This window comes from Babylonia areolata, chromosome 13, assembly GCF_041734735.1.
Source record: "Babylonia areolata isolate BAREFJ2019XMU chromosome 13, ASM4173473v1, whole genome shotgun sequence".
Lineage (NCBI taxonomy): Eukaryota > Metazoa > Mollusca > Gastropoda > Neogastropoda > Buccinidae > Babylonia > Babylonia areolata.
The window spans coordinates 22456849-22469348 of record NC_134888.1 but is presented as its reverse complement, the minus strand read 5'-3'; the positions used below and the strand labels follow the sequence as shown (position 1 = coordinate 22469348).

General features: G+C 43.5%; 1 protein-coding gene across 5 annotated transcripts in view; it reads right to left on the bottom strand.

Annotated features, from left to right (window-relative positions):
- Window positions 1-415: 415 nt before the first annotated feature.
- The window catches only part of LOC143288880 (uncharacterized), a 37708-nt gene continuing 25623 nt past the window's right edge, over window positions 416-12500 (bottom strand). For 4 of the 5 annotated variants that reach the window (XM_076597539.1, XM_076597538.1, XM_076597540.1 and 1 more), the window contains exons 6-9: window positions 12454-12500; window positions 8216-8379; window positions 5998-6118; window positions 419-685 (exon numbers count right to left, since the gene is read on the bottom strand). The exon at window positions 12454-12500 is cut by the window's right edge and continues 139 nt beyond it. In XM_076597539.1, the coding sequence (XP_076453654.1) occupies window positions 561-685; window positions 5998-6118; window positions 8216-8379; window positions 12454-12500 (457 nt within the window). In that variant the 3' untranslated portion in view covers window positions 419-560. Of the gene's footprint in view, window positions 686-5997; window positions 6119-8215; window positions 8380-12453 lie in introns of all 5 variants that reach the window. The other variant, XM_076597542.1, reaches the window with a different exon arrangement.

The following is a 12500-nucleotide window of genomic DNA, read 5'->3' as shown; positions in this document are numbered from 1 at the left end:
CCCCCACCCCACCCTCCCACACACACACACACACGAGAGACAGAGAGACAGACAGGCAGACACAAACACACCCCCACCCACCCTCCTACACACACACGAGAGACAGACAGACAGACAGACACACAGCCACAGACACAGAGACAGACAGACAGACAGACACAAACACACCCCCACCCCACCCTCCCACACATACACACACACACGAGAGACAGACAGACAGACAGACACACACACACACACACACACACACACACACACACACACACACACACACACACACACACACACGAGACACACAGACAGAGAGGGGAGAGAGACAGACAGAGAGGACACACACACACACACACACACACACACACACACACACACACGAGAGAGAGAGAGAGAGAGAGAGAGACAGACAGACAGACAGACAGACAGACAGACAGAGAGGAGAGAGAGAGAGAGAGAGAGAGAGAGAGAGAGATAGACAGACAGAGAGGAGAGACATAGACAGACAGAGACTGAGAGAGAGAGAGAAGGAGAAGCAGTTGATCAGGGTGGAACGGTGTCAGGAGATGTCAAGGTGTGTGCGCCGGCACAAACTCAAAAGAGAAGAATCGAACACGTGCGGGGTCTTCGTAAGGTGGGATATCACACCGAACCAACTGTAGCCCGCAGCATCGGTCATACCTCAGGAAATCGTCTGCAACATACAAGCTTTCGTTATGCCTCCGTCATTCTGATTCCCTCGCATCTTTTAAATCTTGTCTCAGAACTCACCTTTTCCCTCAGCAATAAGTTCAATTGTGGCAGGTCCACTTCCTTTGCGTTAGCTATGCTTGACTATGCGTGTATACATATGTATGTGTACATAACTACATGCATGTACATGAATGTGTATTGTGTGTGCGTATGTTTAAGTAAGTTTGTGCTGGCCTATGTGTGCATATGTGTTAGGGTAGCTGTTAGATACACATGTATGTTAAAATGTATGTATGCTGTGTGTGTGTGTGTGTGTGTGTGTGTGTGTGTGTGTGTAGTCACATTTTGGTGTGTGTATGTAACATTGACGTAATGTTTCATGTTAACAAAAGCGTTTTTGTAAAGCACCTAGAGCAGATTTCTGAGTAGTGTGCTATATAAGTATGCATTATTATTATTATTATTATTATGCAACTAAAAAGCCTTGACTTACGTCCATAGCGACTTCACTGATGAGGTCATCAAAAGTAGAGAAATAATTTTGGAAGGCTGAAAATTCATATATTTTGATCCAGTGTGGTACATCTCCAGATCGATTTCTCAGTTTGTATTTGACTGTGCTTTCATATCTGTGAAACTGCATGTTTGATGCATATCTGTTATGCATATGTGTGTGTATGTGTGAATGTGTGTCTCCATGTTATACATTTATTTGCTTATTTATAATCATTGTTGTCTTTATTTATTTTTTTTATTTTTAGTATTATTATTATTACTGCTACTACTGTTACTACTTTTTTGTACGCTTATAGTTGACTTCATCAAGTTTTTGCGCCTTATACATATTATTATTATTAGTAGTAGTTCTTTTTTTATGCATGTATCTATTATTTATTCACCTTTTTTTTCTCAAGGCGTGACTAAGCGCGTTGGGTTACGCTGCTGGTCAGGCATCTGCTTGGTAGATGTGGTGTAGCGTATATGGATTTGTCCGAACGCAGTGACGCCTCCTTGAGCTACTGAAACTGAAACTGAAACTGGCTGATCTTTTTGGATATTGATTTATGACTTGAATCACTACTTTCTACTGTTGTTGTTTTTTTCCCCTGGCAGTCAAGGAGTTTTAATTAAACATGCTATGTGGAGTGATGGCCTAGAGGTAACGCGTCCGCACAGGAAGCGAGAGAATCTGAGTGCGCTGGTTCGAATCACGGCTCAGCCGCCGATATTTTCTCCCCCTCCACTGGATCTTGAGTGTTGTTCTGGACGCTAGTCATTCGGATGAGACGATAAATCAAGGTCTCGTTTGCAGCATGCTCTCAGCGCACGTAAAAGAACCCACGGCAACAAAAGGGTTTTTCATGGCAAAATTCTGTAGAAAAATCCACTTCTATAGGAAAAACAAATAAAACTGCATGCAGGGGAAAAAAAAAAAGAAAAAAAAAAGGGTGGCACTGTAGTGTAGTTACGTGCTCTCCCTGAGAAGAGCAGCCCGAATTGAATTTCACACAGAGAAATCTGTTGTGATAAAAAAAAGAAAAAAAAAAAGAAATACAAATACAAACACAAATAATGGCACAACGCTCGGCTGTGCAACCTTTAACTTAAATCTGTTGTTCTTAAACATGAATGAATCATCCAATAAACTGTTCAGGGAGGAAGATGGAGGAGAACGCTGAAAAAAAAAAAAACCGGACAGGCAACACTACAGGAATGGATGGACAAGGAAAAGAGGAAGAAGAAGAAGAAGAAGAAGAAGATGATGATGATGATGATGATGATGATGATGATGATGATGATGATGAAGGAGAAGAAGAAGACGAAGAAGAAGAAGAAGAAGAAGAAGAAGAAGAAGAAGAAGAAGAAGAAGAAGAAGAAGAAGAAGAAGATACATTCGGTGTATTGCTTGCCACACATTAACTGAGCAAAGTGTCATCCATACCCTGATGATGCTTATTACTTGTTATATCATTGCACTTTCATCAATGTCTAATAACAATGTCCTCGGAAAATGGCAAATGAATAAAGAAAGAAAGAAAGAAAGAGATAAATAAATAAAATACCCAAACAAATATTGAAGTAAATAATAAAAAGTTTGCCAAAAGAAGAAAAGAGAGAGCAAACCCATATTCGTATGGTTGATACCTGATTGTAAAAAAACAACAAAAAACCCAGCTTCCGCCACATACTTATCTTAATAATAATACTTCATTCTCGTATCGGGCTTAACCCCACCCCCCAACCCCTACCCCCGTTTCCTTTTCCTACCCTCTATCTACAGAACCCCCCCCCCCCAACCCACCACCACCACCACCATCACCATCCCTCTCCACGCCCCCACCACATTTTCAGCATCTCCCCTCCCCCCCACCCCCTATTTCCTCCTCCATACTCATTAATTTACCGACCATCGCCTCGAGCTTTTTTTTCTTTTCTTTCTTTCTTTCTTTCTTTTTTTTTTTTTTCTTTCCTGGTTTTCCCCCTTTCTTGAGGGCTAATCATTGGGTTGGTCAGTTGATGGACTGACTGACGTCACACGGTCTGGGCTGACGTCACCAGTCACTCTTCAACTTCCTGTTGCAGGCGTAACGTTGCTGTTTGATGATATGTCTCTCTCTCTCTCTCTCTCTCTCTCTCTCTCTTGGTCTCTCATTTCTCTTTCTGCGTTATTTGTTTCACGGTGTGTGTTTTTTTTTTTTTTTTGGTTTTGTTTTGTTGTTGTTGTTGTTGTTGGTGGTGGTGGTGGTGGTGTTTTTGTTTTGTTTCTTTTCCGTTACTGCTATTATTATCATTACATGTTTCATGTGTTTTTTTGGTGTGTGTTTTTTTGTTTTTGTTTTTTTGTTTGGGTTTTTTTTTGCTTTTTTTTTTGTTTGTTTGTTTGTGTGTGGGTTTGTTCTTATTCCTTGTTGTTGACTCTTTTCCTGTATTATTAATTTTATTATTACTATTATTATTATTATTATTATTATTATTATTATTGTGTGTTTTTTTTTGTTGTTGTTGCTTTTTTTGTGTTTGTGTGTGGGTTTGTTCTTATTCCTTGTTGTTGACTCTTTTCCTGTATTATTAATTTTATTATTACTATTATTATTATTATTATTATTATTATTATTGTGTGTTTTTTTTTGTTGTTGTTGCTTTTTTTGTGTTTGTGTGTGGGTTTGTTCTTATTCCTTGTTGTTGACTCTTTTCCTGTATTATTAATTTTATTATTACTATTATTATTATTATTATTATTATTATTATTATTATTATTGTGTGTTTTTTTTGTTGTTGTTGCTTTTTTTGTGTTTGTGTGTGGGTTTGTTCTTATTCCTTGTTGTTGACTCTTTTCCTGTATTATTAATTTTATTATTACTATTATTATTATTATGATCGTCATAGCTGTTGTTGTTCCATTAGCAATGGAGGAGAGTGGAAAGGGGGGTGGGAGGCGTTAAGCCCGATTATGAGAATGAAGTATTATTAAGATGGGGTAAGTGGTGGAAGCTAGCAAGCAGGCAGACACAGAGACAGACAGGCACATACACAGATAGACACAGACAGACAGAGACAGACAGACACATACAGACAAGCAGATAGATAGATAGATAGATAGATAGAGAGAGAGAGAGAGAGAGAGAGAGAGAGAGAGAAGACAGACAGACAGACAGAGACAGACAGAAAGACAGACAGGCAGACAGGGACAGAGAAAAACAAATAAAACTGCACGCAGGAAAAATTCAAAACAAAACAAAACAAAATAAATTAAAAAAATAATAAAAAGGGTGGCGCTGTCAGTGTAGCGACGCGCTCTCCCCTGGGAAGAGCAGCCCGAATTTCACACAGAGAAATCTGTTGTGATAAAAAAAAAGAGAAGTATAAAATACAAAATACAAATTCAAATACAAAGACAAATCTGTGACATGCAGATTACAATTATATTGCTTTTTACGTGTATGTATTTTAAGTGAAAGCTGCTGTTATCTCAGCCGTTTAATCATGTGTGTGTGTGTGTGTGTGTGTGTGTGTGTGTGTGTGTGTGTGTGTGTGTGTGTACAGTGTGAGTGTTGGAGTGGAACAGTTGTAGTATTCATAGTATGTTACTTTGTGAGTTTTATGCATTGTGATTTTTTAAAATGATATTAATGATACTGTTTTATGTTTCTGCTACTTTTTTTTATATGCTGTCTTGTTTCACTTTAGGTACTGGATTGTAAAGCGTTTAGAGCTTGCTTATGCTAGTATTACTGCGCTATATAAAAATAAAATATCATTATTATTATTATTATAAATAGTAGTAGGCCTCCTTCGGTCATGGCTGACCACGGATAGAGTATATCCGACCAAATGTCTAACTGGGCTGTCTGCTTGGACCAAGCAGCGTCGCCTGTGACTGTAGAGACCGATGCGAGAGAGACAGTCTCTGTCGCAGCGGTCACATGTGTAAGCTGATGCTGGTCTTTGTATTATAAATACAAATACAAATTGGCGTTTATAACGTTTCCATTTTCCCTAGCGTTGTCTATCCCTATTCACCCTCCACACATACACACACTTTTACCCCCCAGCCCCCTCCTACAACCTCTACCCCCACAGGGTTTTTTGTTTTTTTGTGTTTTTTTTCGTCCAATATCACTTCAAGTGGAAAGACGTTAACTCTCTCCATACGAACGGCGAAAGAGACGACGTTAACAGCATTTCACCCCAGTTACCATCATCAAAATATTGCAAGCGGAAGGCTCTTATACTGAAGAGGTGAATGTTGACAAAGAATACCACAATTCTGACGACGGAAGCTAAAGGTTGGGTCATTCAGACACCCACTGGACATCCGAGGGGTCTGTGTAGAGGAGAAGAGAGGACTGGCCGTACTGAGTGAGTTAAACTGAAGACTACTACTACTACTACTACTGGGGTGTGTCCATCGAGATCGATGATGACCATCGTTGTCATCCAGAAGGGGGATGGGGGGGGAGGGTGGTGGTGGGGTGGGGGGAAGGATGCTCATGAATCTATCTGTGAGTGCGCAGATGGCTGAATAGTCCAATCTGCGCACGAAATGTTCGCTGACAGTTGGGGCAGACAAAGACAGGCATATCATTGTCAGGGAGCTTGTTTGCCCGTGACTTTCTGGCCTGCCTCTTCTCAACAGCTGCAGCAGTCCTGTTGGCCTCGCACAACTTGGCGCCTTTGTGCACAGCAGCGCGCCATTTGTCACGGTCCACTGCAGATTCCTCCCAGGAGTCAGGGTTGATATCAAACGCTTTCAGAGAGACTTTCAGAGACTACTACTACTACTACTACGAATACAAATCCAAAAGAACTGACTGTAGAGGTCCAGAGAACGCAGACAGTACTGGCGGTAGTCCCCGTCCCCGGAGTGGTGGAGGATGAAGAACCTGGGGTCCGGCTTCTGGATGCTCTGCATGTCCGTCAGCAGGTTCCCGGCCTGCCCACACCCACCAACCCACCCACCCACCCGTTCAATTTAATCCACATGTCAGTCAATCCATATCTCATCATCCCATCCATTTCGTCCGTGTGTTTGAGCCGCTCAGTCCTTCAGTCAATTAAGTCTTTTGATTGATTGATTGATTGATATGGATTGATATTGATTGATTGATATGGATACTTATATATCGCCTATCCTCGGTCGGAGACCAAGCTCTAAGCGCTTTTACAAACACGGGGTCATTTACACAACAGGCTGCCTACCTGGGTAGAGCCGACTGACGGCTGCCATTGGGCGCTCATCATTCGTTTGTTTCCTGTGTCGTTCAACCATATTTCAGGCACGCACACATACACACTCAAACAAACATTGTAACATTTAATATTTTACGCGTATGACCGTTTTTGTTTCATTGCATCCGTACTCCGTTTTCGGGGGTGTGCATGCTGGGTATGTTCTTGTTTCCATAACCCACCGAACGCTGACATGGATTACAGGATCTTTAACGTGCGCATTTGATCTTCTGCGTGCGTATACACACGAAGGGGGTTCAGGCACTGGCAGGTCTGCACATATGTTGACCTGGGAGATCGGAAAAATCTCCACCCTTTACCCACCAGGCGCCACCGAGATTCGAACCCGGGACCCTCAGATTGAAAGTCCAACGCTTTAACCACTTGGCTATTGCGCCCGTCATTCAGTCCATCATTCTGTATGTTCCATCCACCTTTTTAAATCCACCCAGTTCAATCTATATATCCACCCGTTCAATCTATAAATCCACCCGTTCAATCCATCCACCCGTCCTGCTCAATCCACCCACCCATTCAATCTATCAATCCACATGTCCGTTCAGTCTCAGTCCACTCAGTCAGCAAAGCCACACATTCAATGTATCAGTCCACCAGCTTAGTACATCAGTACACCCATTCAGTTCATCCACCCGGTCAATCTATTAATCCACATATTCAACCCATTCATCCATTCAATCTGTCAGTCCACCCATTCAATTTCAACCCATCCACCCAGTCAATCTATCAATCCACCACCTCAATTTATCCACCTGCTCGATCTGTCAACCCACCTAATCAACCCATCCAACAAATGAATATATCAATCCACGAATTCAATCCATCCAATCATTTAACCCACCCACCCATCCAATATATCTACCCAATCAACCCATCCACCCATTCAATCTATCAATCCACCCGTTCAGTCTCAACCCACCCATTCAGTCCACCCACACGTTTAATGTATCAGTCCACAAATGCCATCCATCTACAAATTCAGTCCATTCGCCCACTTTGTCTATCAGCCCACCCATTCAGTATTATACACCCATTCAATCTATCAATCCTCTCGTTCAATTCATCAGTTCTATCTATCCACCCGTTCAATTTCAATCCATCCACCCATCCAATCAATCTACCGATTCAACCAATGCACCTATACATTTTATCAATCCACCCACTCGATCTGTCTATCCACCAATTCAGTCCATCCACCTATTCAATCCATCCGCCCGTTCAATCTCACTCTAACGATTCAAACAATCCACCGATTCAATCTATCAATCCACCCACTCGATCCATACACGCACTCGATCTATCAATCCACCCATTCAATCAATCAATCCACCCACTCAATCCATCAATCCATCCACCCATTCAATTCCTGTTCATCCGACCATCCATCAACCAGTCAGTCAATCCAATCAGTCCATCACAACACACCACAACAACACAGTACAACACAGCACAACTGAACACAACACAACATAGCACTACCCAACACAACACAGCACAGCACAGCACAGCACAGCACAGCACAACACAGCACAACACAACACAACACAGCACAGCACAGCACAGCACAGCACAACACAACACAACACAGCACAGCACAGCACAGCACAGCACAGCACAACACAACACAACACAACACAGCACAGCACAACACAACACAACACAACACAACACAGCACAACACAACACAGCACAGCACAACACAACACAACACAACACAACACAACACATCACAGCACAGCACAGCACAGCACAGCACAACACAGCAGGTGACGGTGGTACCAACATCGGTAACCTTCAGCCGTTTGTTCCACGCTTTGGCCACGACGTATCGAAGTGACCGGGACTCTTGCAGTACGCACAGCTGGCACCAGCTTCCATCGTCACCACCGTGGTTAGCACCACCACCACTTCGGACGTGGCCCCAGAACTTGTAGCAGTTGAAAACATCTGTTGCCGTCGGATGAAAGGAAAGAAAAGGAAGGTAACGTTTGTGTGTTTGGGGGGGGGGGTTTGGGTGAGGGGGTGGTGGGGGTGGTGGGGGTGGAGGTGGAGGTACCATCACCACCCCACCTCCACGTCCATCACCATCACCACCACTACCACCGCTACTACCACTACCACTACCACTACCACCACCCATCGGTTGTGATTTAAGAAAGTGTAACACTCAAAGACAGGGTGGTGAGCGGAGCGACGGGGTGGAGGGGGGCGGGGGTGGGCCGGGCCGGGGGGGGAGGGGGGGGGGCTACGGAATGGGTTGGTATGGTATGTGTCCAATTACTTTCAAAGCATCCAACCATCAATTATTTTTTTTCTTGCTACAGTCCCCGAAAGAAAGACAGCTTGCTAATCCATTTCTGACAATTGTATCCACTGCAGATTGTCAGCTTTCTTCACTTGATAATTGCTTGCCAGTCATCAGCAAGCAAGAAAAAGTGTTGTTTTCTTCCAAAGACGGCCACCTTGAAAAAGCAAAGGATCTGACAGAGCTAACTAAAATAGGATAAGATTCAATCAGTATTTGTATTTGTATTTCTTTTTATCACAACAGATTTCTCTGTGTGAAATTCGGGCTGCTCTCCCCAGGGAGAGCGCGTCGCCATACTACAGCGCCACCCATTTTTTTGTATTTTTTCCTGTGTGCAGTTTTATTTGTTTTTCCTATTGAAGTGGATTTTTCTACAGAATTTTGCCAGGAACAACCCTTTTGTTGCCGTGGGTTCTTTTACGTGCGCTAAGTGCATGCTGCACACGGGACCTCGGTTTATCGTCTCATCCGAATGACTAGCGTCCAGACCACCACTCAAGGTCTAGTGGAAGGGCAGAAAATTTCGGGGGCTGTGCCGTGATTCGAACCAGCGCGCTCAGATTCTCTCGCATCCTAGGCGGACGCGTTACCTCTAGGCCATCACTCCACTTTATGTATCACTTTGTGTTAGCTGAATGATTTCCTTGACTGAGACAGGTGTCAGTGCAAAACAATCACAATAATGCATCATGCATCCATCATGATTATTATAAGCTTATTCTTACTACACGAATTCGGTGGCGGCCATCTTGGATTTTACGCAATAGTTCAACATGTCCAACACTTACGACTTAGCCTCGAACGGGTTTGGATTCAGCACCTCCAAATGATGTAAAATCAACAGCAACAAAAAACTTAATATACGTGACGCAAAACAAGGTATCCTGGTTATCGCTCGGATTATAGATTTGTATCAATTTGACATGGAACAGTACTGTAAACCAGTTATACTGAAAACGCCAAGTATCTAGTGAACGACCGCCAACCCCCTCCGACCAGTTTGGGAAACTGTGCATAGATTAAACACAATGTAACCCATCCCAACCCCCGGCATAAAAATGGAAGAAGATAATTACCAGAAAACGAATATCTCACTTTGCTATTTGTGATCGTGTTGTTTTTTCGAAGCAGAACATAATTATTTAGATTTAGACATCAAGAATAAAACCAATACATGACATGTATCGGCTTCCGATCCACTCTGTTTAAGCATACCCAGATTCAAACACTCGACTGTTGGCCGCCGTTCTTTCTCTGTCTCTGGACCTTGCGTTTGGAATGAACTTCCTCTTTCGCTTCGTCAAGTCTCCACACACTCAGCTCTTTCAAGTTTGGCCTTAAAACCCACCTCTTCCCAAAATAGCCTCCCTTGCCTGCCCTTCCTTGTCTTTAGTTTCTACAGTTTTAGAGTTATGCATGCGTGTGAATGACTGGTGCGAAAGCGCTTTGATTTGTCTTTGCACAAGATTCAGCGCTATATAAATACCATTATTATTATTATTATTATTATGTCAATGTGTCATTGAAAATCCAAGTGTGAGAGCACGACGTTATTCCATGACACAGGGTCTTGATTTACTTTCAGTGGCATGATTATTGTTCTCCACTCTCAGTCAGTGCTGTATGTATGGTGAAACCTGGCACGGGGATGGTCTCCAGCTCCCGCAAAGAATAAAGAACCCAGCGAGTAGGTATACACCTCACCTTCAGGGTGATCAGTATCAGTATCAGTAGCTCAAGGAAGCGTCACTGCCTTCGGTCAAATCCATATACGCTACAGGCCTTGAGAAAAAAATTAATAAATAAAATAAAATAAAATAAATCAGTCAATCAATAAAAAAGAAAACAAATAATAAATAAATAATTAAATAAAATAAATAATTAGAAAAATAAATAAATACATAAAAATACTACTACTACCAATACTAATATTTATAAGGCGCAAAGTCTTGATGAAGTCAACTCTGTGGGCACAACAAAAACAAAAAAAAAAAAAAAAAAAAGGGGGGGGGGGGGGGGGGGGACTAAGTGCAAGGTTAGGGTGCGCATTTACAAGGTACTTTATGTATGATCGTCAGTCGTGCCCGACCAACACCATCAGGACAGCAGAGGAGGCAACTGCTGCCGCGATAATTTGAGGCTAGAATTTTGATTATTACGGAGTGCTTATTCTAAGGTACATTCCCACTCTCTATGCCGAGACAGTCGGCGTTTTGGGGATGGTTCCACAAAGGCTACCTGGGCCCCCCCACAAAGGCTGCAGCACTAAGAACCAGTACAATCTTGCCTCTTAGTTGGAGAGTTATCGTCCATCACAAAAGACTGAGCTGTAAATGGATTCCAACTGCAGTCATAGAGAAACCATTGATCATACAGCTCTCTCTCTCTCTCTCTCTCTCTCTCTCTCTCTCTCTCTCTCTCTCTCTCTTTGCAGTCGTCGGCCCAACTGTAAGCATATATATATATATATATATATATATATATATATATATATATATATGATAGTCAGTCGTGTCCGACTATGACCATCAGAACAACAGAGGAGGCAACTGCTGTTCCGACTATTTGGGCTAGAATTTGATTATAGTGGAGAGTGTCTTGCCCAAGTACATCCCCACTCTCTCGGCCAAGAGGGTTTTAGGACAGTCGGCGTTGGGATGGTTCCCAAAGGCCAACTAGCCCACAAGGCTGCAGCACTAAGAGCCAGTGCAATTTTGCCTCCTAGTTTGAGAGTCATAGTCCTTCACAAAAGACTAAGCTGTAAGCATAATGTAAACTATAAGACAAGTACCAGCCGCCGTGGCGAAGTGGTTAGCGTCGCGGACTGACGGCTGGGAGGACGCGGGTTCGAATCCCAGCGGAGGTGGGTTTTTCGGCCGGTGGCCGGCTCCTACCCAGAGTTGAGTGTGCTGTGGGCTTAAATGGGGAGACTGGGACCACACAGTCGAGTGTCATCCGCTTCAAGGATGCGTCTTTGGGTGTGTTGCTCTAATTACCTGACCAACACTGCAAGTGTCTGTATCTCTCGGGCCTGGTTAACGCCGGGATATCATTATGACAGGAAGCGTAGAGTACAGCCTTGTCACGCAGTCCCAAACCAAAATGGACCTCTATAGCAACATCGTCATCATCATCGTCATCCTCCTGCTCCTTCATCGTCATCAATATAAACAAAATAGTCTCAAAGTCTGTGGCCTTTCATGCCCTGCTCTCATGGTGACCTCAGTTTTGATACCCCTCCACTTCCGTGCTTGGGGTGAGTCCTGTCAATGTCAGTGTCGGCAGATTCATGTGGGGCTGTTGTTTGAGGGGCGTGGTGGCGGTCTCCACTCTGGGGGGGGACGCTCACTCAATCTGACTCCGCGACTAAGCCATTATTGTCGTTAGTAGGGGGCTTAGTAGGTGGTGTCCTAAGTACGTTAAAAAAAACAGAACAGGCACCACTGAACACCACCGAAGTGACTCGGCAGCAGTGCATGGTCTCCTCTGGTGTGTGGCCTCCTGGCGACCTAACATCGATGGTTCCCTGTGGACTGCCGACGCTGGAACTGCGACGGACGAACCCGGGTGTGGCTGTGTATGGGGGAATCTAAATGAGCGGCGTGGGAGTAATGCCACTGAAAGGGTGCAGATGATGGGGCAGCAAAAAACAACAACAACTATAAGACGAGTGTTTGCAGTGCAGCACACAACATCAAACACATGATTCTCACAGTCATTCAGAGAAACGGGGACATCCATGCTCAGGGTGGTGTCCGCC